A 25,036-nucleotide genomic window follows, 5' to 3' on the forward strand; every position below is an offset into this window, starting at 1 on the left:
TGGGAAATAGACTGTAGCTGAAGGACATTTAATTATCTTTCAGGCTGGGGCAATTATCTTGTGCAACTAGTATGGAATGCTCCTTTGAGCTTTTTATAATAGGTTCATTTGAAATGAATGGAAGGAAACACATAATTTTCTAACCAAAATGTTGTTTTTAACTCCTTTGCACTGCAAAGAAGCAACTGACACGTTACAGTTGGTTGCAAGCATTATGCAAGTTATGTGCCAAGCTTTGGGAATAACATCAGCATCTGCTTCTTTCCTCAAAAATGTTCCCAAGTAAGTAGCTCAAGAGTTCATATAGCATGACTATCTCAGACTCCTGGATCGAGTGGGTGTATTGCAGGGGTGAAATCAACTTACCTTCATTATCAGTTCGCAAATGTGAGCACACGCACCACCTAGGGGTGGGCTTCAGCCAGTGTTACTGCCGGTTCACTCGTGCATACACTTTGCTCTGTGCACGCGTTGGATGTGCGCTGTGTGCGCATGCACAGTTCAATGCAAATTGTTCTGCGCATGCGCAGATATAAAAAAAGATGGCGGCAGCAGCGACTAGGGAATTGGTTCGGGTGCATGGCCAGCCTGGGTCGCTGCCAGTTCTGCAACCCATACCAGCATACCACTACCAGTTCAGCTGAACTGTTAGGTTTCAGGTTCAGGTTTCAGGTTTATTGGACTTATATGCCACCCTTCTCCCAAAGGACTTAGGGCAGCGTACAACATAAAAACACATATTACAAAAGTTAAAAGGAAGATTAAATAGAATATCCAAAAAAACACAATAGACATTTACAATGAGATTTAGAAATTAAATTAAAATTAACAATTAAAATTAATAATTAATTTTATTCAGGCCAGGCCAGCTTGCTGGAAAAGCCAACTTTTTAGGGTGTGCCGGAAAGACCGGAGGTCGGGAATTATGCGAAGTTCCAGGGGCAACTCATTCCAAAGGGAAGATGCTCCCCCTGGGCATCGCCAGCCGACACTGCCTGGCCAAAGGCACCCTGAGGAGGCCAACTCTGTGGGATCGTACTGGACAGTGGAAGGCTACCGGTGACAGTAGATGGTCTCGCAGGTACCCTGAGCCTAAGCCATGGAGCACTTTAAAAATCATAATAACACCTTGAATCGCACCCGGAAAACAACTAGCAACCAGTGCAGGGGTGTAACATGGGAGCACCTAGGTACCCCTGTGACAACCCGCGCGGCTGCATTCTGGATCAGCTGAAGCCTCCGGGTGCTCTTCAAGGGCAGCCCCATGTAGAGAGCATTACAGTAGTCCAGGCGAGAAAGGATGAGGGCGTAAGTGACTGTGCACAGGCATCCCGATCCAGGAAGGGGCGCAACTGGCGTACCAGACAAACCTGGTAAAAGCCCCCCCCCCCTGTCATGGCTGTCAGGTGTTCTTCTAAACTAAGCTACGTATCCAGGAGGACTCCCAGATTGCGAGCCCTCTCTGAGTAGAGGGCCTGCAACCGGTAGGAACCCACCACTGGCGCCACCTCCACGGATGTGCAGGAGCATCAAAAATGGAATATGATGAAGTCTGGGTGGGCATGCGGAACCTCCCGCCGCCACCTATACTGGTTTGCCTAAACCAGATAGAACGGACTGAATTGAACCACTGGTGTATTGGGAATTTTGTAGACATGTTGTAGACACTTCCATATGTAGGATTGTTGCATAGTGGTCTTTTTGCAAAATGATTGCCATTGGAGCACTTCCCTAGTCAGCAAGTGGTTGCCACCATGGTTATGTCAATCACAAAAGCCCGATACACCCTCGCTTCCCATTATGTTTCTTTCTGGACAAACAAAATAATGGATTCCAGTCATCCACATTTTCATTTTCTAAAGATGTCTATGAGACAAACTTTCCAACGTGCAAATTTCTTTTTTTTTAAAAAAAAAAAACTTAATAAAAGCTAAGAAGATTAATCTTTCTATGAAAGAATTTTCCTTCTCTGAAACAATGCCACCTGATTGGACCCAGGAGATGTTTCTTTTCTGTTGCAGCATCTGCTCTGTTAAACAATTTTCCTTCACCTCCATGCCCCAGACCTATTAGTCTTTAGAAAGTCATAAATATCTGATTCTTTCCCACAGTGCTGTGTCCTGGATGTGAAGTATCTTCATCGGGGACAAGGTATTGTGGTGAGTTAATAATCACCTAAAAGTCTATAGAAGATTCTCAACAATCCAGGTCATGATTGTCCCAAAGGTGCTTTTTTCAAGAAGCAACTGGACTTTCTGGGATTTTTTAAAGACATTTTACTTTATCAGGAAGCTTCTTCCGCTCTGACAGGATAGTGAGGAATGGAAGGATTTATATTCCTTGCAGACAGCTGGTAATCTGCATCCTTTAGAGGGTCGTTGAAGCACTTGAAGGTTTATCTGTGTCCTCAGGGTCAACTGAGTAGTGCTCCTGGTTCTTGTGGTCTGCAATGTTTTGTTTTTTTTGTAATCACCAGTTGAAGTTTTGCTTTGATTAATGAAATGTGGTTGGGTGGGTGCAGGGGTGGGTTTTTCACCCCGTTCCAACCAGTTCGGTTGGAACGGGGCCGGCGGCGTCCTCGTGCACGCGTGCAGTGCACGCATGCGTACTAGTGTCTGCGCAACGCTCCAGCTGCTCCTGGACGATCACGCAGGCGCTGTATGCATCCTGCACATGCGTGGAAGCGCAGAACTCATCAAAACCGGGTAAGGACCGCGGGCGGGCAGGCGCACCCTTCGCCATTCCCGGAAGTTACTTACTTCCGGGTTCGGCGACCAACCGGTTCACAGGGACCGCCGCAAACTGGTTGAAACCCACCGCTGGGTGGGTGGGTGGGTGGGTGTGCACGCACACACATGTGTTATTTGTAGACAGGCCTCCGTTGCTGCAGGTGGGAAGCCATATAGTGCAAGTTAACTAAGGAAATACATGTTCAATATTTATTCATTCAGTTATTTAATTTTCTATAGCTACTCAATGTCAACAAATGACTTTGGGTGGCATAATATCACAGCAATGGATATTCCTCATATCAAAAGGGGGAAAAAGCTAACAGGCACATGGGAAGATGTTCCACTGCAACTGCTCATTGGTGCCAATGGGCATTCATGTTATTTATCCTTGCAGTGATTGATTACATTCTTGCCCATTGTCTAATTATAGACTGTGGACAAAAAGACTTCTGAAACATTTGTATTGTGATTTCTTTCTTTCATTTACATGTGTATTAGGCAGGGATTATGCTCTTAAATCTGGGAGTAGGGATAGCTGCTACATTTTCTAGCCGATTAACTAAATATGGCACTTATAAGAAATGGACTGAGAACCAGGTCAAAGGAGGGTACGGACAGATCATCCAGAATTGTACAATTAAAGAAAAAGCTCCAAGTATATTAAGCTTAGTGAGCAGTGCTAAGAATAGAGAAAAGAGTTTCTTAAATTATGCTTGAGGGAGGGGGAACCAGTAGCTCTGCGGAGATAGCAGAATGTCAGTCTTCAACAAAAATGTATATGTTCCACCACTTCAACAGGAAATTATTCAGGAGAGAGTCAGAACTTAAGTCTAAAAATAATAGAAACACATTCAGAGATTCACTTCAGATGAGTATCAGTTTCAACAAGCAGATGAACTGTATCCTAGACTATTTCAGGCACAGCTCTGACTGATACTTTATGTATTATCTAGGAGAAATATGAGAGCTCTATTGAGGTACTGAACAGTACAAGTGTTGTCCCTATCTTCAAAAATGGAACAAAAGGAAGATTCTTACATCATAATTCAAAGTATTTCCACACTCGAAATTATTCTAGCGCAATCATAGATCTGAATTTCTAACCACTTTGAACAGCGTTGGCAGAACAAAAGTCAGTTTGGATTTTTCAAGAGCGAATCTTCCCAAACTAATCATATCTTTTTTTTAAAATTGGGGATTTTTCTTAGTTGATTATAGCAATGCTGTAGAATAATAGTTCAGCAATTGGTTTCCAGGCAGAACTTGAGGATTTCCACAGCTTAATAGTGGACAGTTCATCTTGGTGCTTGGTGAGCCACTGACAACAGGAGACAAACCCACTACTTTGGGGATGTGATTGCCCCCAAGAAGTCTTTTTCTGGAGGCTAATCCCATTTGTGCCATGGCTCATTGTTCATTTCAAAAACTAAAGCTCCAGAGATATTGCCTAGCAGAAGAAGACAGAAAACAAATCCAACCAAGTATGGCTATATGCTTATGTTCAGACTTATTCCATAGCAATTGGGGATGCAAGGTTCTTTTTATGTGTCCTGTGTTATAATGGTCCAGCTGCCTTCTTTAGTCAAATCTCCCACCTGAATCTTTTATCTGGAATTTCCTTTGGTCTATGAACTTCAAAGAAGGGGGGGTTCTAGACTGTCCACTGCCATGGGAGTAGATAGGTTTATGGAGATTCTTAGCCATCCAGGTCATGGTTGTCCCAAAGGTGCTTTTTCAAGACATTTCACTTCTCATCCAATAAGTTTCTTCAGCTTTGACAGGATTATATGTGGAGAGGGGGGGTTGTAGATTGGCACTCTACCTGTAAATTGGAATCCTACCTGTCCCAGCCTGAGTAGGTGTGACCACTTGCATTGGGGAAATTGTAAACACTTCATTGTGGGAGAGGGAGTTGTCCCCAAACTTGAAGAAAGCTGATGATCCAAATCCTGGATCCGTTCTAATGGCTTTAAATAAGTATTGGCCAGTCTCCAACCTGATGTGGACTTGATGACCAAAATGATTCTTTTATGAGCTTAAGAACAATTACTGCTTTTTGAAAATTAGTAATGATTTTGTTAGCAATTCTTTTGCAAGGTACATCCAATACTGTATATGGTTTGAATATGTTGAACTACAAATTAACAAATTTATAACAAATTTATCTGAACTGAATTACAGATTGTAAGCTTTGTCATCATCATACACATCCTCTACAGAACCTCTGCAGTTCTGAGATATTTGAGTGCTTGCTTTCTAAATATTTAATCAATATGGTTATGTCATTTAATCCACCAGTCCAAGCCTCAGATTTGATCTCAGACTATATTGAGCTCCTCATAGGTTTTTGTAGAATTAGAGTTGAAATGGACGGCAACAACAACAACAACAAAATCATTCTTTACAGGGTGTTTTTTTTAAAAAAGAATCTGGGGTTTCCGAATTAAATTTAATAGTTTGTTGTGTTATAAATAGCATTGAAAAAATAGAACACCCTAAATAATATGCCACAATGTGCATTTTTTCCGAAGCATAATCTTTTACAAGGAGTAAATTTTCATTCCTTTTATGGTTGGGTCAAATAATACAGTTAGATGATTATGTCCAAAATCTGCATCTCAAAAATATAGCTTGCATCCTGCACATACCCAGTTCTACGGCTGTATGAATTGGGAGTTGGGAGTGAATAATAAAAAAGGGATGTTAAAATTGTTGTCAGATGAGCCTAAGATTTCTGTCTCAAACCAAAGGTCATTCTAATCAAGACTTCTTTGCAAGCCAGACAGTTCCATGACACTGAGTAAATTTGTTGCCTCTTTTATCCATCTACACTTCCAACTGTTGTCAATCCTTTTACTTGTTACATTTTACAAAATCCGACAATGAAAATGGAAACTTCCTAAGGAGATATGTTTCTTTTCAGTGAAAACATTTTCCTAGCCAAGTGGAAGTCAGATAATAAAAAAAGTATCTCTTTTAGAAACTTTCTTATTTGTTCAGTTTGATGTGTGTTTGCTTCTTAAAAAAAAACAATTAGAATTTCTATGTGTCTATAGATTTGAGTTCATGTTTATGCAAAATATCTCATGATGTTCATGTTTGCTCGAAACTTCCCAGCCAATGTTATTCTTAATAAATCAGGGTGGATTTTTTTTAAAATCAGATTTTTTAAAATTTAAATTCGATTTTTTTAAAAATCAAAATTATTTTAATAAAATACCTTTGAAGTAAAAATCTATCTAAAGATAGTTTTCTATTTAAGATATGTAAATAATTTAGTTTATTCAGCATGAAATGGAGCTTAGCTACGTATGTAGCATAAGGCTGCATATTCTGCAACATTGGGACTATCAGTAAGTCAACAGAGGGTCAGAGGAATAGCAGATATGACAGTTGCTCTTTAAAAATTATGATTTAAATCGAGTTGACTTAAATCAAATGCAGCCTGCAATAAATTAATGATAAATTAATACATTTTAATAAACCTTGAAAATATCAGATTACAGAAACTATCCCCAACATAATTCAGTTGTGTGTATGCATTTAGTAGCATTATAGTATCTCATTTAATTAGTGATGAAAAATTAGGCCAAATCTAGCATATGGTCTTATTAAATGAAAGTATGTAATTTTTTTTTAAAAAATGGAAAATTAATTCCAGAATGAATGTCAAATATTTCTGGAAGAGAATATTTACAAAAACTCTATTCAATTTTATTGGATAAATAGAAGTTTGGCCCAATCTTTCAGTTTGCAATTTGTGAACAGGGACCTTAAGAAACTAGATTTTTATGCTAAAAAGATGAACTGAAATTCATTACAACTCTATCTCCTACCGTTTGAATAAGGACACTACAGCTGTTAATCAATTTATCCCTGCCAAATTAAGTATGCTGTACTCGGATAATTAACACCGTCTAAATTCTGCATTTCATTTCCCTTGTATTTTTTGTCATTTCTTCCTGATAACCATTGAAAGACACAGGGAATGCTTGTGTACTTCTGAAATGCCACATGCTATTGGATATACAACTTTCCCCCGAAAGAGTTTATAGTTTACCTAAACTCTAAGTAATGTCAGAGTATATTCATGAACTGGAATAGGGCTTAGTAACAAGGTCAGCCAATGGGAGATGAAACACTTTGGAGCCTGGGCGTGGCTTAGCTCTGGAGCTCTGAGTCTGTGCTAAAGCTGAAAAATTAGTCTGAGCTCTGAACTGAAATTGGAAACTGTTCTCTCCTCTCCCTGTTTTGCTTGTACTCTTTACCAAGTTAGAAGAACCACTCTTCGTATTGTATATATGTCTCACGTGTTATATTATATATATAAAGAGAAGTTCATGAATCTTGCTGCATCAGTTAACTGTGTCTACTTTCTGGATTTGATTTCTGCAACAAACTCTGACAGGTAGTTCCAATAAGCAATTTCGGTGGGAAAAGTTTTTAAGTCCCTGGATTCTCCATGTGGAGTCCCTTAAGACTTAGGATTGTCGCCTGCTATTTGATGTGTATATGAAACCACAGGGAAAGGCCATCTAGAACAGGGGTGTCAAATTTGCAGCATCATGTGATGTATTTCTTCTCCTTTGGTAAACCGGGTGTGGCGGTGGCCAGCACGTGACACATGCAGCCTGTGGGCCAGGAGTTTGACAGCCCTGATCTAGAGGTTTCAAATGAGATTTCATCAATAGGCCAATGCCGGAGGCTCAGTAGAAATCTTGAATAATGCTTGGAGGCTAGGAAAAAAATAAATTTAGATTAAATCCCTATGGGGTCATTGTTCATCAATGAATATCAACATCAGTCCTAATAGATATATACTAGATGGGATTTATTCTCAACTATTACCAGTGTTGTGTTACACATTATTTGTGCCTTCTTATGCAATAAAACAATTAACTTGGTAAAAGAGCCAGAGAGATAAAAACATGCATACGCAACACCCTGGGTGTCTGATAAAATGATGATAATTTAGACCAGAGGAGTTTAAAATATGCTTTGCATAGAATCCCCTTTCAAAAAGCTTACCAAATTTTAATCCGTAATATAACAGGAGAAATTATTCAATATATGGTATAGTAATCCTATTTAACTATGAATTTAAATTACCAAGAACATTTTGCCTTGCAGCCAAGTGTCTCCACTTCTAAGAATAATTTGGGAGTTGAATCTTAATATTTTACTTGCTCTAAAAAACAGTATAAATTATTAGCAAATTCTGCTTACAGTAGAAACTCCTTGCCAAACTTCTCTGGAATGTGAAACAGTCTCCAAGAATTTAAAGTCTTGTAATCCTGGTACTGGTGATTTAGAGGTGCCAAGAGATAGTAAAAGCCATTTATTAGGAATAAGAAAAAAATGAATTTTTTTGCTTAATTTAGGATATTAGCAAATTCCAGAGAACTCTAAATATTGTGAACTAAGAAATATATACAGAATACATTTACAACTTTCTTCAGCATATAAAGTTGTCTAAGTATAGATTTGCTTCAACCTTTATAGAGTTGCAGACATTGGCTGTTGGGTCTTTATATAGCTTTCCATTAAGTTAACAGATATTCATCCCTATGATGTACTCTGCCAACTTAGAACTATATATGAGAGGGAATTGGAAACATTTCCGTTTTCTTTTTCAAATAAAAGTTGCCATCTCAGTTCCATTAGATTTAGAAACTGATACATACATCTTACAAATCCCATATTCCCCTTTTTACTAAAAAAATATTTTCAATTGTAATTAGTTTTATTTGTAACTAGTGATAACTTTACACATCTTATCTGAAATTAATTTATGTGATTTCCTTCCATTAAAATGATCAAGTATTAATGTTTAAATACTACTGTTGACTTTTTACCTATTGCTGCTATGCTGCTATGTTAAAAATGAGTACGGTATATGTGCTATTTTCTTTCTGTCAATATGTCTTCATTGTTATTCATCAAGTTCCCAATGTTTCTCTTTTAAATGTTTCCAGAAAGATACAAATTCCAATTTCCAAGTGGCAAATATAACTAATACTCCTTCATCCAATTTTCCCCACAACTAGCATCCTCAGAGGGGGTTAGGCTGAGAGTGATTGGCCCAAGGTCATCCAACTTGCTTTCATGGCAAATGCAGGACTAGAACTCAGGTTTCCTGGTTTCTAGTCTGGTACCTTAACCAGTAGACCAGACTGGTTCTCCTACTAGAAATCTTACTAGAAAATCCAACCATGAGCAAAGTGACTGAGATGCTACCATGGTCAAGTCATGGCTTGAATGAACAGGTCAGGGAAATATATAATTCCCTCTTTTTTTCTTCTGTTTTTGCAGAGTTGTTCACAACACTCCATCATTTCCAGCAGCAGAAAGAGAAATAAACTTTTAATTTTCTAAACTGATTGAGGAAGATTAGTTTAAACTAATAGGTGTTAGCCTAGGTGTTTAGGGTTAAAACTAGCCCTGATTAATTCTCTGCTGATTGGTTTTGGGGAGAACGCTCTCTTTAATACTGTGTTATACTAACATAGTCATATGGTAGTAGTAAGAATATTATTATTATTACAGTAATGACTTGCTTCAATAAATCTTAATGAAATGGACTTCAAATGCAGCGAACAAGATTTGTGCCAATCCCTCTTTTCCAAATAGTAGACAGAATCAAGAATATTCGAACCAGTCTAGACATAATTACACTAATAGCATAAATTATGTAAATGACATACTTTTGGTTTGAACAGATGATGTCTCTATTTTGATAGATTGAGGTCTTGATATATTGTTGGGACAATGTTTCATCAATCCAGCACAATCTTAGTTCCATTAAAGAATAACCTTTTTCATTGCTTAAATGTTTAAACTTTATAGAGGTTAGAGATCGTTCAGCATTTCTTCCATTGAAGGAATCTCTCCTGGATCCAGACTTTATATATATATATACATATATACATATGCATATACATACATACATACAAACACGCACACATGTGTGTGTGTGTTCCAACATAACTCTGAAACGCCTTGAGCAATTTCAACCAAAATTGGTACACAGATAACCTACTCTCTGGAAAAAAATACTCTGGGGGTAAGACACCCCTAACACTGCTCAGTGGTTATTCTGAAAGATGCAGCCTGTTGTGTCGTACTGGCATACTGGCTTCTACTGTACAGAGCAGTAGAGTTGCCATGGTAACAGCTTCACAGTACTCCACAAAGGGGCTCCCTATAGTAGGGGGTAAAATCCAACATTAGAAATTATGTTTCGTCCGGACATTTTCCACCTATAAATAAATACCTGAGTAACGCTCTGTTATCAGCTCTAGCATATAATAACATATCATAGTCTTAAGCATTTTGCAAATGTTATTTGTTTGTTTGTTTATTTCTATACACATTTATTATTATTCTAAAAACTCAGGGTGGTGAACATACCTAATACTCTGCTCCAGTGGTGGGTTGCAGGTGATATGCCCTGCATACTGGTGCCTTCCCGGAGCACCGTGTACCATTCTGGTATGGTTCTCTGGAGTTCCCACCTGCCCACTCGAGCTCCTTACCTGTATTTGAGCTCTTCGGTGCTTCCATGCATGCAGCGCACAGCACCTGCGTAACGCTCCACTGAGCAGCTGGAGCATCGCACAGGCTCACGGAGGCATCACAAGAAGTAAGGATGCATGCGCGCGCATTGCCCACATTCATGTAGTGGACACCGGGCCCCGTTGCAACCATACCGGTTGCAACGGGATCCGAAACCCACCACTGCTTTGCTCCCTAAGGTCCCTAAATCCCTAAGAGAAAGTGACTGGCACAAAGTTACCCAGCTGATGCCTCAGGTGAGAATAGAACTTATAGACTTCTCTTTTCTAGTGCGCTGTCTTAGCCACCTGACCAAACTGGCTTTCTCCATAACTCTGAATTTTATAGGCTATAGACCACAATTTAGAAGTTACAGACCCAGAAATTATCTTGTGGCTTCCTAGAAGATGTAGGAAATTATGTGGCTTTAGGATTTAGTTCACACCTATGGAGAAGACCAGTTTGGTAAAGATTGTTATTACTTACTTACTTAACACTATTTTTCGGACTATAAGACATACCAGTGTATAAGACGAACCAAGATTTTGAAGAGATAAGTAAGAAAAAAAGTTTTTGCCTTCCCTCAGCCCACAGCAGGACTCTGCGGGCTTCAACTGAGGGGGTACCTCAGTTTTTGTGAAAAACGGACCATTTTTTGCTCATTTTTCACAAAAGTGGAATGCGGGGGCGGGGCTTCGGGAAGTCAAAAATGGTTGTATTCGGTGTATAAGACGTACCAACATTTCTACACTCTTTGGGGGGGAAGATGCATCCTATACTCTGAAAAATACGGTATTTGTATCCCACCTTTATTATTTTTACAAATAACTCAAGGCAGCAAACACATGCAATACTTTTCCCCCTCCTATTTTCCCCACAACCCTATGACAGTGTAGTTGTGGTTGTGGTTTGGGCTGAGGGGAGTGAATGACCCAAAGGTCATCCAGTTGGCTGTAGTGGCTAAGGCAGAACTAAACTTACAATCTTTTGCTTTCTAACTCACTGTCTTAACCATTAGACCCAATTGGCTCTGTATTTTAGAAAATTGTAGGTATAAAATGAGCTATGTAGTCTATCTTCTTTCTTCCACTGCCAGAAATAAATGACATTTTAAAAATCTAGTATTAAATTTTGTTGTGTTATGTTACAGGCTATTGTATTTCTGGAAACAATTTTGTTATGTATAACCTAGCTTGGCTCTAGACAAATTGAATGCACTTTAGTGATAGCTTGGGCTAACTCAGTTAACTATCTTTGGATTACAGGAAACATTTTTTTTATGAGATCTCATATATAACTTTTCATTTTGTACATTGAGAAATTAATCTAAATGCTATATTGAATTATTTCTCACTGGCTACCGTCTCTACTGGTCCATTACTTCAGCCAAGAGGTATGACAGCAGCATGTATGCCATGAGGTAGAGTACTGTCTTACCAAGTAAATGCTTTAGAAGCATACTGTGTTTCCCTGAAAATAAGACAGGGTCTTATTTTCTTTTGACCCCCCCCAAAATAAGTTTTTGACCTTATTTTTGGGGAAGTCTTATTATTTTTGAAGTGCAGGAGGCAGCTAGTGTGGTCACTTCATGGCTGCTGCTGTATTGCAATATTTTTGGGAAGGTCTTCTTTTTGGAGGAGGGCTTATATTAGCGCATGCGCTCCAAAGCGCATTTGGGCTTATTATCCATGGAGGTCTTATTTTGGGGAAAACAGGGTACCAATTCATTGCCTTCATCACAAGTAGGCAAGTAACTTACCTGACTTAACCAGGAAACACACGCCCATTTTTCATTCTTCACAACAGATCAGAAGATGTAAAAATTGTTATAAATGTAAAAATAGAGTAACGTGGCATAATGCTGTTTCAGGGGCCAACAAATTATAATGCAAACTAACTAAACTAATGTCTTCTATTGCTAGGAATAATTCAGCAAAATATTTAGTAAACATAGTAATATTTATATTATAATACTAAAATATATAATAAAAATATATAGCAAAGGTTGCCTTGGTGGCCTACAGTGTTTTATTTCCCTTTCCATCTGCCATAGCAGCATGTCGTCTCAGAGAATTTAGACTAATAGTATAAGCAGCACAGTTGTCCTGAGCCTGAATTACCTCTTCCGGAGTTTTTTTCTGAAAATTAAACGTTGTCACCCCATGGTCTTGCAAGCTGCAGCACAGCATTGCAAGTATTAGTCCTCAGAGCTGAGCTTTTAAAGGTCAGAAAGCAGAGTGATATGACATGCTTAATTAGTTCAAAAACCAATCAGCATTGCTAAAACACCAGCAGTACATTGAGAATAGTGCAGTTAGATCCTCTTCAGTATTTATCCCGTAGAGAAGAAAAGAAGAAACCTTACAGATGTCATTCATTCTGACAACTTTATTTAAATTCTTCCTAAATGGCATGGTCACCAAGATCAAAGACCTTTGTTTAAATTGGCAGGACTCCTTTGAGTAGCAGGAGTGATTCGGTGCTGTGGATGTCTCTCAGTTGGCCAATTGTCAGAATCTGCTAGGAATGGCTGAGGTCGCGCAATGGTTAGAGTGCAATACTACAGGCTCTATCTCACCGGCTCAAGGTTGACTCAGCCTTCCATCCTTCCAAAGTGGGTAAAATGTGGAGCCAGATCATTGCGGGCAATATGCTGACTCTGTAAACCGCTTAGAGAGGGCTGTAAAACCACTGTGAAGCGATATACAAGTCTCAGTGCTAATGACAGATTATATGTTTCCCTTTCCCTGTTTTTAAAAGTTGTAAATAATTAGGTTGCATAATTAATAAACTGTGTGGAAAAGATACATGACATTATTCCTATTTTTTTTATACAGTTTTCCTTTGTGATATTTGCAAGTCCTTTTTTCCACTGAGGAGATGTAGTTTTAGTGAATGCTTTTCTCTTTTGCGTGTCCATTTTCATTTGAAAAGTCTGTGAGAAAAATTTCCTTGTGTCCACCACTCCTGATGTACCGTGGCATCTTTTGTTACATTCAAATAATATCTTATCTTCCATAAAGGCTTTCATTTTCTGTAGCCCTTTTTTTTTTAACCTCAAACTCTTTTGTGTTGATAAAAAGTTTCAATATTGGGAGTTGCTTCAGTACGTTTTAGACTTTGTGGAGACCTGGTTTCTCAAACTGACCAGTGAAAGAAATGAAGAATAACCTAAAGAAAATGCCTAGAAGTACTTCTAATATGGGCTGTGGCAAGTTTTTAAATTCTTGTATTTTATGTCTGCTAAAATCCCAAAACTACCTCTTATTTTATGTATATGTATATACGGCACAAAAGGTAATATTGCACATAAAAGTCAACTTTGGTTTCTTTCTCTCCTCTTTCTCCTCTGTAGTCAGCAGCAGAATATGTGAAGTCCCGCTTACCAGAAGTCCTAAAGCAGCACCTTCAGGATTATGAGAAAGATAAGGAGAACAGTGTATTATCCTATCAAACCATCCTGGAACAACAAATTCTCTCAATCGACCGAGAAATGCTGGAAAAATTGACTGTATCCTATGATGAGGCAGGTATGTTGGTTGATCACTTAAGTGTGGCCGCAGTTTTTTGTGGCTCAATTCCACATAGCAGATATTTTTACCTAGGTATTCTTTGAAACCAGCTATTTAATGATGCATCACGACACGTTCCTTTCTGTATTACTCTCATATAACAGAAGCATTATTACATTAATGTCTCTATATTTTATTTTACTTTGACATTCTCCAGGGCAAGCTTTGGTTGGTATAGTCAGCCAAGCAGATAAAATGCTAAACTAAAAGTATACTTCCTTTTAAAAAGGTGATTGACTCTTCACATTATTAGCACAATCATTGTTTTCATGCTGTAGAAAAATAGCGATTTCAGTAGAATTTTCAATCTTTTTTTGCTTGTTTCATTTAACCAAATCTTGTTCATTTCTTATAATGACAATTCCTTCAGTCAACACTGAAAAGGAAATGCTAATTTAGTCCAATATGTGCTGCATATTCAGAATTCACATTAGTTTACTCTGAAGAGATTTTGCCTCATTAGTCACAACAATATTCTCTGTGGATGATAGTGAGATTATTTGCACACTTGAATTTTTGGATTTGTTTAAATTAAAAGAAAATGAGAATATTGCATGCCGCAAAGTACCATCCACAAAATAGTCTATTTTCCTGGTAATGCCATACTGAAATATTTTGTGCCTCACCCAGAAAAAAAGAGAAGCATAATGTAAGATGGCAGGTAACATTCTGAGAAGTTTGAGGGGATGGCAGGAAGCAGCCACCTTGTTTTGCTTCTCAATATTTGTATTTGAGGTAATTGTTCACACAATTTGTGACAGACATTTTGTGTGAATACTCATAACATGTTTCAAAATTTCAGGTATACTGACATAATTACATGCTCGTCATCCCATTTTTTTCCAGTCCTAAAAAAGATTGCAAATTGTATAGGGAACACAAATGGGCTAAAAAAGGTGAAAGATTTATACGATCTGAAGCAGCGATTCTCAACCTGTGGGTCGCAACCCCTTTTGGGGTCGAACAACCTTTTCACAGGGGTCGCCGAGGAGCCTCGGAGAGGCTGGCAAGAAGCCAGCCCGCAGGGAAGGAGCAGCTCGGGTTCCCCGCGTGGCAGAGGGAGAGGGGTGGGGGGGGAGTAGGAGCTGGAATGGAGGTGAGGAGGGGGAAAAGAGACTCGCGCAGCACAGAGGATGCTGGGAAAGCAGCTCGCTTCAGGTGATGGAGGTTGATGGGCAGAGCTACAGAAGCCAAGAGGTACCATATCTGAGGCATAAAACAAGGCGGGGAAAATAAAATAAAATAAAGGAACGTGGGATGCTTAGCATGGGTAACAGTCTTAATAGGTTTTGGCCCCTCTCCTGCGGCTCCCTGCTGACCCCATCATGGACTCTGCTCCGCCCTGAGAAGGCACGAGCCTCTCACCGCGTCCTTCGCAGGCAACTCAATGTCGGGAAGAGCTCCAGCCCTTTTCTCGCGCTCATCTCTTGTGTGTGTGCGTGCAAGCAAAATACCCTCCTGGGCCAGGATCAAGGCGGAGGGGACAATGACTCTCCTCCCGCTGTCGCACTGCGCAATGAGGTGAGTAACTGGGTACGCAATGCAGGAGAGTCCTCAGCGCTAGACTCAGGTCAGCACGAGCCGCGGTCCCCTTTGTGTTGGCTCAGGAAGGAGGAGAATGGGGAGCAGCAGCAGCAGCTGGTTGGGTGTAGGGTGGGAAGAGTTCCAATTCTCCTGCACTGCACAGGGCTCTCCTTGCGCAGGGTTCTGGAACTCTTCCCTCTCTGCATCCAGCAACGGCTGCTCCGGCTCTTTCCCGAGTCAACACGAAGGGGACTGACCTGAGTCTGGCGCTGAGGAGTCTCCTGCGCAGCACAGCCAGCTACTCACTTCTCAGTGGCGGCAGCGGAAGGAGTCGCTGTTCCTGCCGCCGTGATCCCAGCCTAAGAGGGTATTTTGCTTGCATGCACAAGAAAGAGATGAAAGAGAAAAGGGGAGAGAGAGAGAAATGAAAGAGATCTGGAAGGAGAGAATGAGATAGAGGGGAAATAGAGGGAAACAAATCAGGTGGAAAGAAAGGAAGAGAAAAGAAAGAAAGAAAAGAAACAAACAAACAAACAAACAAACTAACTAACTTTCTCAGACCTATGACGAAACAAATGGCAAGCAAGATCTCTTGCCAAGAAAACTGCAGTTTTCCAGAATGCACAAATTGGAAGCAAGTCTGATTTTTTAAAAAGAAAATAACAGAGATGGCAAAAAAAATGCACCTGAAAATAAGATTATTTATAATTTTGGATAATGTATTATATCGTCAACTCAAAAGATATATATATCATACATACATACATATATACATACATACATACATACATACATACATACATACATACATACATACATATATATCTCCTATTGCTGTTAGTACAATCTTGCCAGTTTCTATCAACTTAGAGTTCACTATAAAATGATTACAGAGAAGCAATTTCCTACAATTAATAACTTTATTTTGGATTTGCTATCGTATTCAATGAGAAAGAAAGAAAAATAGCAATAGCAATAGCAATAGCAGTTAGACTTATATACAGCTTCATAGAGCTTTCAGCCCTCTCTAAGCGGTTTACAGAGTCAGCATATTGCCCCCAACAACAATCCGGGTTCTCATTTTACCCACCTCGGAAGGATGGAAGGCTGAGTCAACCCTGAGCCGGTGAGATTTGAACAGCCGAACTGCAGAACTACAGTCAGCTGAAGTAGCCTGCAGTGCTGCATTTAACCACTGCGCCACCTCGGCTCTAAAAAGAAAGAAAGAAGGAAAGGGAAGCAAAGAAAGAAAGAAAGGGAGAAGAGAAAGGGAGAGGAAAAATAGAGAAAATCATAAATGAGAGGGAGAGGGAGAGCAGAGAGAGAAAGAGAGACCTTATTCCCACAGAAAACACTGAGCCATGAAACCTTGGTAGGCATATCTGGGGGGGGGTGTCATGTGACTGGGTGGGAGTGATGTTGAGTTGGCCACACCCACCCAGGTTTTGTGGCTCCCAGTGTTACATAGTAGCAACAAAAATCATTTTATGGTTGGGGTCACTACAACATGAGGAACTGTATTAAAGGGTTGTGGTATTAGGAAGGTTGAGAACCACTGATCTGAAGAGAAACCAGAGTATAAGGGGATAAAATAGGAAATCTTGTTTACACATTATTCACAACATTTCTTTATACCAGTGGTGAAATTTCAATTTTTTTTTACTACTGGTTCTGTGGGCATTTCTTGGTGGGCGTAGCAGGGGAAGGATACTGCAAAATCCCCATTCCCACCCCACTCCTTGGGGAAGGATATTACAAAATTCCATTCCCACCCCACTCTGTGGCCAGCCAGAGGTGTTATTTGCCAGTTCTCTGAACTACTCAAAATTTCTGCTACCGGTTCTCCAGGACCTGTCAGAACCTGCTGAATTTCACCCCTGCTTTATACCTTTCTAATCTTGCAAACCATCTTTGCTTTTTCCATCTGGGGAAACTGGATTCTCTTCATTATAATCTACAGTATCTTCTATATAATTCCTTCCATGGGAGGAGTTCATTCTAGGCATGATGAGGGAGATAAAAATGTAAAGGAAAACTAGCATTCTTAATTTCCATCTCGTATTTTCCTTATGTAATATTTAGTACCACTCAAGTATGCTATGTCTTACAATAACATCCTTGAATCTCAAATTCTTATGGCAGCTCAGTAGCGACACAGTAGCGATCATTTAACACCTCTAATTGGGACTGGAAACTCCATTGTTTGTGATACAATTATAACCATGTGACTGCACCACATAGCAACATCAGTGCCAATTGCTATCATTAAGCGGGGATCACATAGGTTATTAAGTGAGGGGCCTCACACTTACTGCCAGCTTTCCATTGACTTTACTTATCAGAAGCTGGAAGTGAAGGTCACAAATGGTGATCAGATGATCATGGAATGCCGCTAGAGCCATAGGTGTGAGGATTATTCATAGTTACTATTCATTCAGCACCATTGCAACCTCAAATTGTCACTAAACAAATGGTCATTCAACTAGGACCAGCTATATCCACAGGTTTTTCAAGTTTTGATACAAAAAAACCATCTAGTCTATTCATTTGGATAATAACAAGAAACTCCCCTTTTTTTATTTGCCTTCTCCTCTGTTTTGAATGTTAGACTGAAGAAGGAAAATTATAGATTTGTTATACTATGAAGAATGACATTTAAAAATGGGAAAGAATGTTTTTGCCTTCACTCAAAAATGTTTGTGCAACAGAAAACTTGTCAAAGATTTTTTCCCCCAACAAAAGTAGATTTTAATGCTGAAGTAAAGCAATCAAATATGAGTGAAGACGAACTATAAGATAAACACAAAAATATATTTGTGCGGTACACTTAAAAAAAAATATCATTAGAACGGTGGATATATATACTATGAATGGAAGTCCTGTATTTATATCTATAATGAGGCTGAGTGACAGACTTGGCATTCTAATCAAATCTCTTGTTTAGCTTTAATGGTGCTACCTGTTCTGAAGCACGGCTTGATTGCGACTGCTGTGCAAAGAAGTGTGTGTTTTTAAAATAATAATGATAATAATAATAATTGCAGCAGATGTTCGTGATTTGAAATCCCCCTATCGTTCAGCTTCACAGCAATTCCAAAGGTAACATTTACTCCTGTCATGATAGATTTCAGTGCTTATCAACACCTTTCATTTTGATGAGAAGGTCAAAACTGGTTTCAGATCTACCTGGGTTGTGAATAGATAGACGACTGAGGATGGGCAGAAGATGCCATTGTTTTAAAATAGAGTAAATTATAGCTCTTTCAGGTGACAGCATAACTCTTTCCATTTGCATCAGCAGGATGGTAAAAGCACACATCTTTTGGCTGCCTCTGAAATACTTAACATTTATAATCACAAGCAGCTGGAGTTCTATTAAGTCCCAGTCAAAAATATCATCTGTGAGGGCTCTGTTATGCTTTGCAGAGCACCATGTACATGGTCTGCCATGGTAGCTCACTTCTGATAGCGTTAAAGTCTTGCAAACTGGTCGGGGTTTTTGCTTCAAAAACTTTAGAAACTTACAGTGTTGCCATGTACTTCCCATGACAATATATGGATGCAAAATTGATATTGTAGGAAATAGCTATATATGACCAAAAATCCAAGCTGGTAAATAGTTAGATTTGATTCCAGATGCAGACACTGCAGATTTGATTCTCATGTTCTAGAATAAAGTGTCAAGGTTAACAAATGATTCCCAGCAGTGGCGGGATTCAAATTTTTTTACTACTGGTTCTGTGGGCATGGCTTGGTAGGCATGGTGGGTGTGGCAGGGGAAGGATACTGTAAAATCTCCATTCCTTCCCCACTCCAGGGGAAGGTTGCTGCAAAATCCCCATTTCTTCCTGATCAGCTGGGACTCGGGAGGCAGAGAATAAATAAGGGCAGGGCCAGTCAGAGGTGGTATTTACCAGTTCTCCGAAGTACTCAAATTTCCACTACAGGTTCTACAGAACTGGTCAGAATCTGCTGAATACCACCTCTGATTCCCAGAGATCAAGTTTTGTTTTGCCAGAGGAAAGTAGAAAAACAAGGCAATCCGAACTATTTTGCTACATATTACTTGTGCCATATATAAAATCCAACTGGACTGGGACATGAATCTAACAGTGTATGTGGTCGGATGGCCTTTTCTAGTGTCCTTGATGCAGCTGACAAATTTAGGAGGCTAAGCAGTAAACACAACCTTGGCTTTCTATAGAGGAAAATAACTAGGAGCCATTACTTTTTGTCCAAAGCATATGCTCCCTAAAATAGTTAAATATTAGAATAGACTACTCAGAGAGAGTTTCTAATCTAGGTTTTTTAAGATTGTGTTCCATGGAATCATAGAATTGTGGAAGAAATTGGTGGTGTTCCATGAGAAATTGTGGGATGTTCCTTTCCTTTTTGTTCTCCCCAACTGGTTGCATTGGGTACAATTTTCCCCAACAAACCTGAACTTCCCCTGCTTTGCTCTCTGAACTTTTGGGGTAACTGTGTTATAGAAGTCAGTAGGATTAGACAACTTACTCAGTGGCATTTTAATCTTCTAATTTTCTTATAATAGCGTCATTTCACACATTGTGTAAATTTCAGACTTTAATAAAGACCAAATCATAGATTACATTTTAATCACGTTGCCTTTAAATATCATTTTCCCAATTATGATTGCAGCCACCAGCATCAGAGGTGGTATTCAGCAGGTCCTGACCAGTTCTGGAAAACCAGTAGCAGAAATTTTGAGTAGTTTGGAGGACCAGTACTGGTCACCACCTCTGACTGGTCCTGACCCCATCTATTCTCTGCCTCCCGAGTCCCAGCTGATTGGGAGGAAATGGCGATTTTACAGTATCCTTCCCCTGCCGCACCCACCAAGCCATGCCATGCCCATCAAGCCACGACCACCGAACCGGCAATAAAAAAAATTGAATCTCACCACTGACCAGCATGTATCTTAAAGTAAAGTATTTTGGAACCCAAGGGATTTCCTGGCGTGATAAGGCATGTGAATTTGCTGTTCATAGAAAAACAAATTTAATTTCCCACCACAAGGTTCTTTAAAGTGTGGATTCTGTCACGGGGTCCACCACAGCCTTCCTGTGTTCAAGGAGTTGGTTCACTGTCTCAGCCTGCACATCTCCATATGTGCCAGAAATCATCTAGGTCCTTAGAATCAATCATTGACTGAACACTATTTCATTGAAATATGAATGTGATAATATAAATGGTAACAATAAAGGTAAACAAATGACAACAATAAAGAGATCTTAAGAACCGTGCTACCTTTTTCAGTATGTCCTGACTTTTAAGACTTCATATTCATTTGCTGTTTTCTCCATTGCATGTCCTTGCCTCTGCTTTTTTTACTGAAAAGAGAAAGTTACACAACCAAATATTTACCTAACTTTCACAGTCAGAAAACTCTTATGTTTATTCTGCCAAGCAGTTCCCACTAAGCCACTTAAGAATCTGCTCACCTACTAGTGTCCTTTTTCCTTGGTTGAGTAAGAAATACATGATTTTAAAAGGAGAAGATTACTTGAGTGGAATTAATTGATTTTGAAAGGGGTGGAGGGGAGAGAGAGAGATTACTTTTGGTTTGGACTCATTTTATGACTGGTTACTTTTGGAAATACAGTTTTAAGTCCATAAGAAAAAGGTGCATCAATTGTAGAAGATTATTGTATTAATACCCATAGTTGTATTACAAATAATCTAAAGGATAAGGCTTTTTTTTAAGGAAATGCCAATAGAGTTGAATTTCAGATATTTTGATCACTTTTGTAGACAACAGCGCGGCTATAGTATATTATATAAATAATATAGGTTAGTCCTAGCTCACTAAAATTTCAAGCTCATGATAGAATAATTTTATTTCAGTTAGATTGCTCTTCTAGCATTTCTATATTTCATTTTATATAAAAAGCATTTATGTTTATTAATTTGGCTGTATTTTTAATACTCTCCACATTCTTGACAATTCTCCTTGAAAATCTTTTCCATTAATAAAAAAAAAATACATCAAAGCCATCCAGCAAAATGAGCTCCACTAAAAATAGGCATGTGTGTTGACAAGATTTATAAGTAAGTAAGCTTTCCAGGCCAAGAATAACAGATGGATTCAAATCATCACATAATGCTTAAATCCTGTCAATTTGCAAGTGGCATTCTCAAGATAATTTGACCTAGGAGGGAAGAATAGCAATCAAGTGAAGCAATCAATGTCAAGTATCCATGGATTCATGCATAAACAGTAAAATAGAGTTCATCCTCAGGATACTATTATTGTATGTGAATGAATCTTTTGTTCACTCCATTCCTACTTAAAAAATGGAAATGGATGTTTTCTTCCACTTTGTGGTTGCCCTGGAAGGTTCATGAGTGTACGCAAGTTGTGTGCATAATTCTAAACTATAATTTACAGTCACATATGAAAGAAAAGAGGCTTGCAACTTTTGGATGTTGCTAAACATTAAATCAATGGCTGCATTAGGGAACTTTGTCTCATTGGTATTTTCAAAATTCACATAGCCAAAAGGAGATACGCATGAGCAAGTTTAGAGGTAGAGGTAATGAGGCGGCTGCACATGGAATATCTTCTTTCATGAATTCAACAGGCTTGAATTTTTCTCATCTCTAATAGAAGTTCTATAGGATCTGCAGAGTCCTCCCTTTCTTCCGTTTGTCCATCTGTCTGTACGTCCATCCTGTCTCTTAATTCACAGGCATACCACAGTATGCAGAAACATAAGAGGAAAGCTGAATACACATAGCATCTTTAGATTATGGAACTATACCAAAAATGTGTTCACACAGTTGCTGTTGTGCATTTTGGAACAAAATCCGTCTAACAAGAAAATTCCCTTTCCTTAATGCTCTTCCATAAAACACCATTCCTGCATCTTCTGCTGCTCTGAAGAAGTGGAGTTCGACAAGGATTGGAATGTTTCAACCAATTGGATGCATATTTTTGCAAAACTCATGATGGAAGATTCAGTCTAATCTCCGTGGGAATGGACAAGGATGCCTCTTGCAACACAGGATCTGCCAGTTAACAGTTTCTGTAAAAGGAACTTGTTTTAAAAAGTGTTGCCCAATTTAGTCAGTCCTTTTTATTGTATTAAAATATGTTCAGGTTGTATGTTTTTATTTATGAGTTAGAAATAACATGCATGCATCAAATCTGTCATTAGCAATTACCAGTTTTAGGAATAACTATATAGGGTTTTTTTTCCCCTAATGCTAATTCTTCATCTGGCTTGTTGCTCAGCATCTGCCTTCTGTAAACAAAGATGGATTTACTGTAGAGTCAATCCATTTTGGATGCACATTCAACAATGCTGCTCAGGAATATCAGTAAGGTAGACGTAAAGGTTCCCTTTGCACATACGTGCTAGTCGTTCCCGACTCTGAGGGGAGGTGCCCATCTCCATTTCAAAGCCAAAGAGCCAGCGCTATCCGAAGACATCTTCATTGTCATGAGACCGGCAAGACTGAACACCGGAGGTGCATGGAACACTCTTACCTTCCCACCAAAGGTGGTTCCTATTTTTAACTTGCATTTTACATGCTTTTGAACTGCTAGGTTGGCAGAAGCTGGGACAAGTGGCGGGAGCTCACTCCGTTACTCGGCGCTAGGGATTCGAGCCGTCAAACTGACGGCCTTTCTGATCAACAAGCTCAGCCACTGAGCCACCGCGAATATCAGTAGTTTACCTAAAATCTGTATTCCAAAAGATTCATTCTGCCTTTTATCTTTACCTCCAGCCATTGAAAGATTCAAATCAGGATTTAGAATGATTTTTATGCCTTTGTGACTGATGCAAAGATTATGCTCATAACCCCTTACAGTGGCTTTATAAATACACAAAGGAGATCAATTTCTTTCAATCTTTATGAAGCACTTTAAGATTACTGTTGAAATAATGAGAGTGGAAAACACGTTAAGGTCAGATGTCAGCCTTGTAGATCAGCAAATTCATCTCCCAATTCCCACTACCTCAATGGATATTAGCGGTTTTCAGCAAAAATAAGCTCCAAACTTAAAAATGGAGAGGAAAATGAATCAGAAAACATGGGAGCTGATACATCTGGCTTTTCTTTTCTTTTTGCACATAGTTTGTTCAGGCTAGCTTAATGAGACATCACTTCAAAAATAAATAACCCCAAATGGAAGAATTCTAAAATAAGAACAAGACCACCCTCATCAAGCAGATTAAACCTCTGGTGATAGACTATGATAGAGGGCCAACTCTGCCATTTCCCAATTACAGTCCTGCTAATCTGTTGCTCATAATATCTGTTTTATTATGTCTAAAATACCTGACTGTCCAGAGTGCTAACTATACCACCAGGCACCTATAGGAACTGGAATCATGGAGTACACTGAGATTGGCAGACAGATTTCCTACCCAACCAGCTACTGGAGCAAATATAGGGGAAATTGATGGTATTTAATTGGTAGCTTATAGTGGTGATTCTACCATAACACTGAATAAAGTCTGTGCAGATGAGAATGCATGATGAGTGACAGCACCAAGGAAAGCTGTAGTTCTTCTTTTAGAGAAGGTAGCTTAAGTAGTGAAGTTCTCATCAACTTCTGGTAAGTAGGATCTACTACTTCAGAATTTCTTAAAAGCTTTTTTTAGAATTGCAGATCTATAACTTTGGAACATACAGGGAAAGGTTTCTATTTAGCTGTTCCTTCAGACTCCTTCAGACTCCGGTCCAAAAACACTTGGGTGGGCTTTATTTAGATCTTACAGACTGTTTGTAAGACAGCATGTACGCCCACACCTGAAAAATAACCTTTGGTGAGGTCTATTTTATGTCAGCCTGGACATGGATGTCTTCTGATTTGTTTGTACAGCACTTAACGATGCTTTTGTTCCTACTATAATTAAATGTGTATTTATATCTGCAGCATTCAGTGATTCTTTAATCCGTGCACTTGAAATTAATTTATGTGGTTTATAAATCTGTTGGGTGTTTGTAACTTGCACATAAATCATATCCACACGAACCATTAGTTAATAACTCTGCTGAATACTATGTGTGTGACTTGAGAGTTGAATCCTGATCATCCATTCGAAACACTTTTTTTTCTGGACTAGATCAATTCTCAGACATTGTCCTTCTAATAGTCATTATCTCTTCCGGTTTCATTTTTTCTCTCATAATATTTTGCCAAGATTATTTATGTGTGTAGTTACCACTGCTGTTTGCTCACTGAGAACTCTTTGAGTAAAAAAATGTGGGTGGCCAAAGATTATATTTAGAATTAGGAGGTAAGTAAGAGCCACCATGCCAAGGGCATACAAAGTAAAGTACATTGTAAAGTAGAGAGGTCACATTATGTGCATCTGGAATTTCTCTCTTTTTTTCAAGAGGGAGATACGTTCTTAGACTATATTACAAGACAGTTTATGTATGTTCCCTATCTGTAGAAGAAAAATGCCTACCAATTTATTGTCAGAGGAACCTCCAGAAACCATGAGAAAAATGTCTTAGTAGCTATCTAAGCTATCTATGACCCTATAGCTGCAAATTATAAACTATCTTTTGTAAAATATACACAAATTACTGTATCATTCTAACCCTTCAGCCTTACCTGGAATTGCATGCAATTTAAATTTTAAAATCTTTCTAGTATAACATGAAAATCACTGA

At 38.9% G+C, this 25,036-nt stretch overlaps 1 protein-coding gene across 1 annotated transcript in view; it reads left to right on the forward strand.

Annotated features, from left to right (window-relative positions):
• Positions 1–25,036, forward strand: part of PPM1L (protein phosphatase, Mg2+/Mn2+ dependent 1L) — a 182,249-nt gene that overhangs the window by 118,899 nt on the left and 38,314 nt on the right. Inside the window, exon 3 of the mRNA XM_087725315.1 lies at positions 13,646–13,816. Within this exon, the coding sequence (XP_087581441.1) occupies positions 13,646–13,816 (171 nt within the window). The remainder of the gene's footprint in view (positions 1–13,645; positions 13,817–25,036) is intronic.

Source organism: Thamnophis sirtalis, unplaced genomic scaffold (genome assembly GCF_051295495.1).
Source record: "Thamnophis sirtalis isolate CommonGarterSnake01/CBP01778 unplaced genomic scaffold, rThaSir2_p1.2 scaffold_11, whole genome shotgun sequence".
NCBI lineage: Eukaryota > Metazoa > Chordata > Lepidosauria > Squamata > Natricidae > Thamnophis > Thamnophis sirtalis.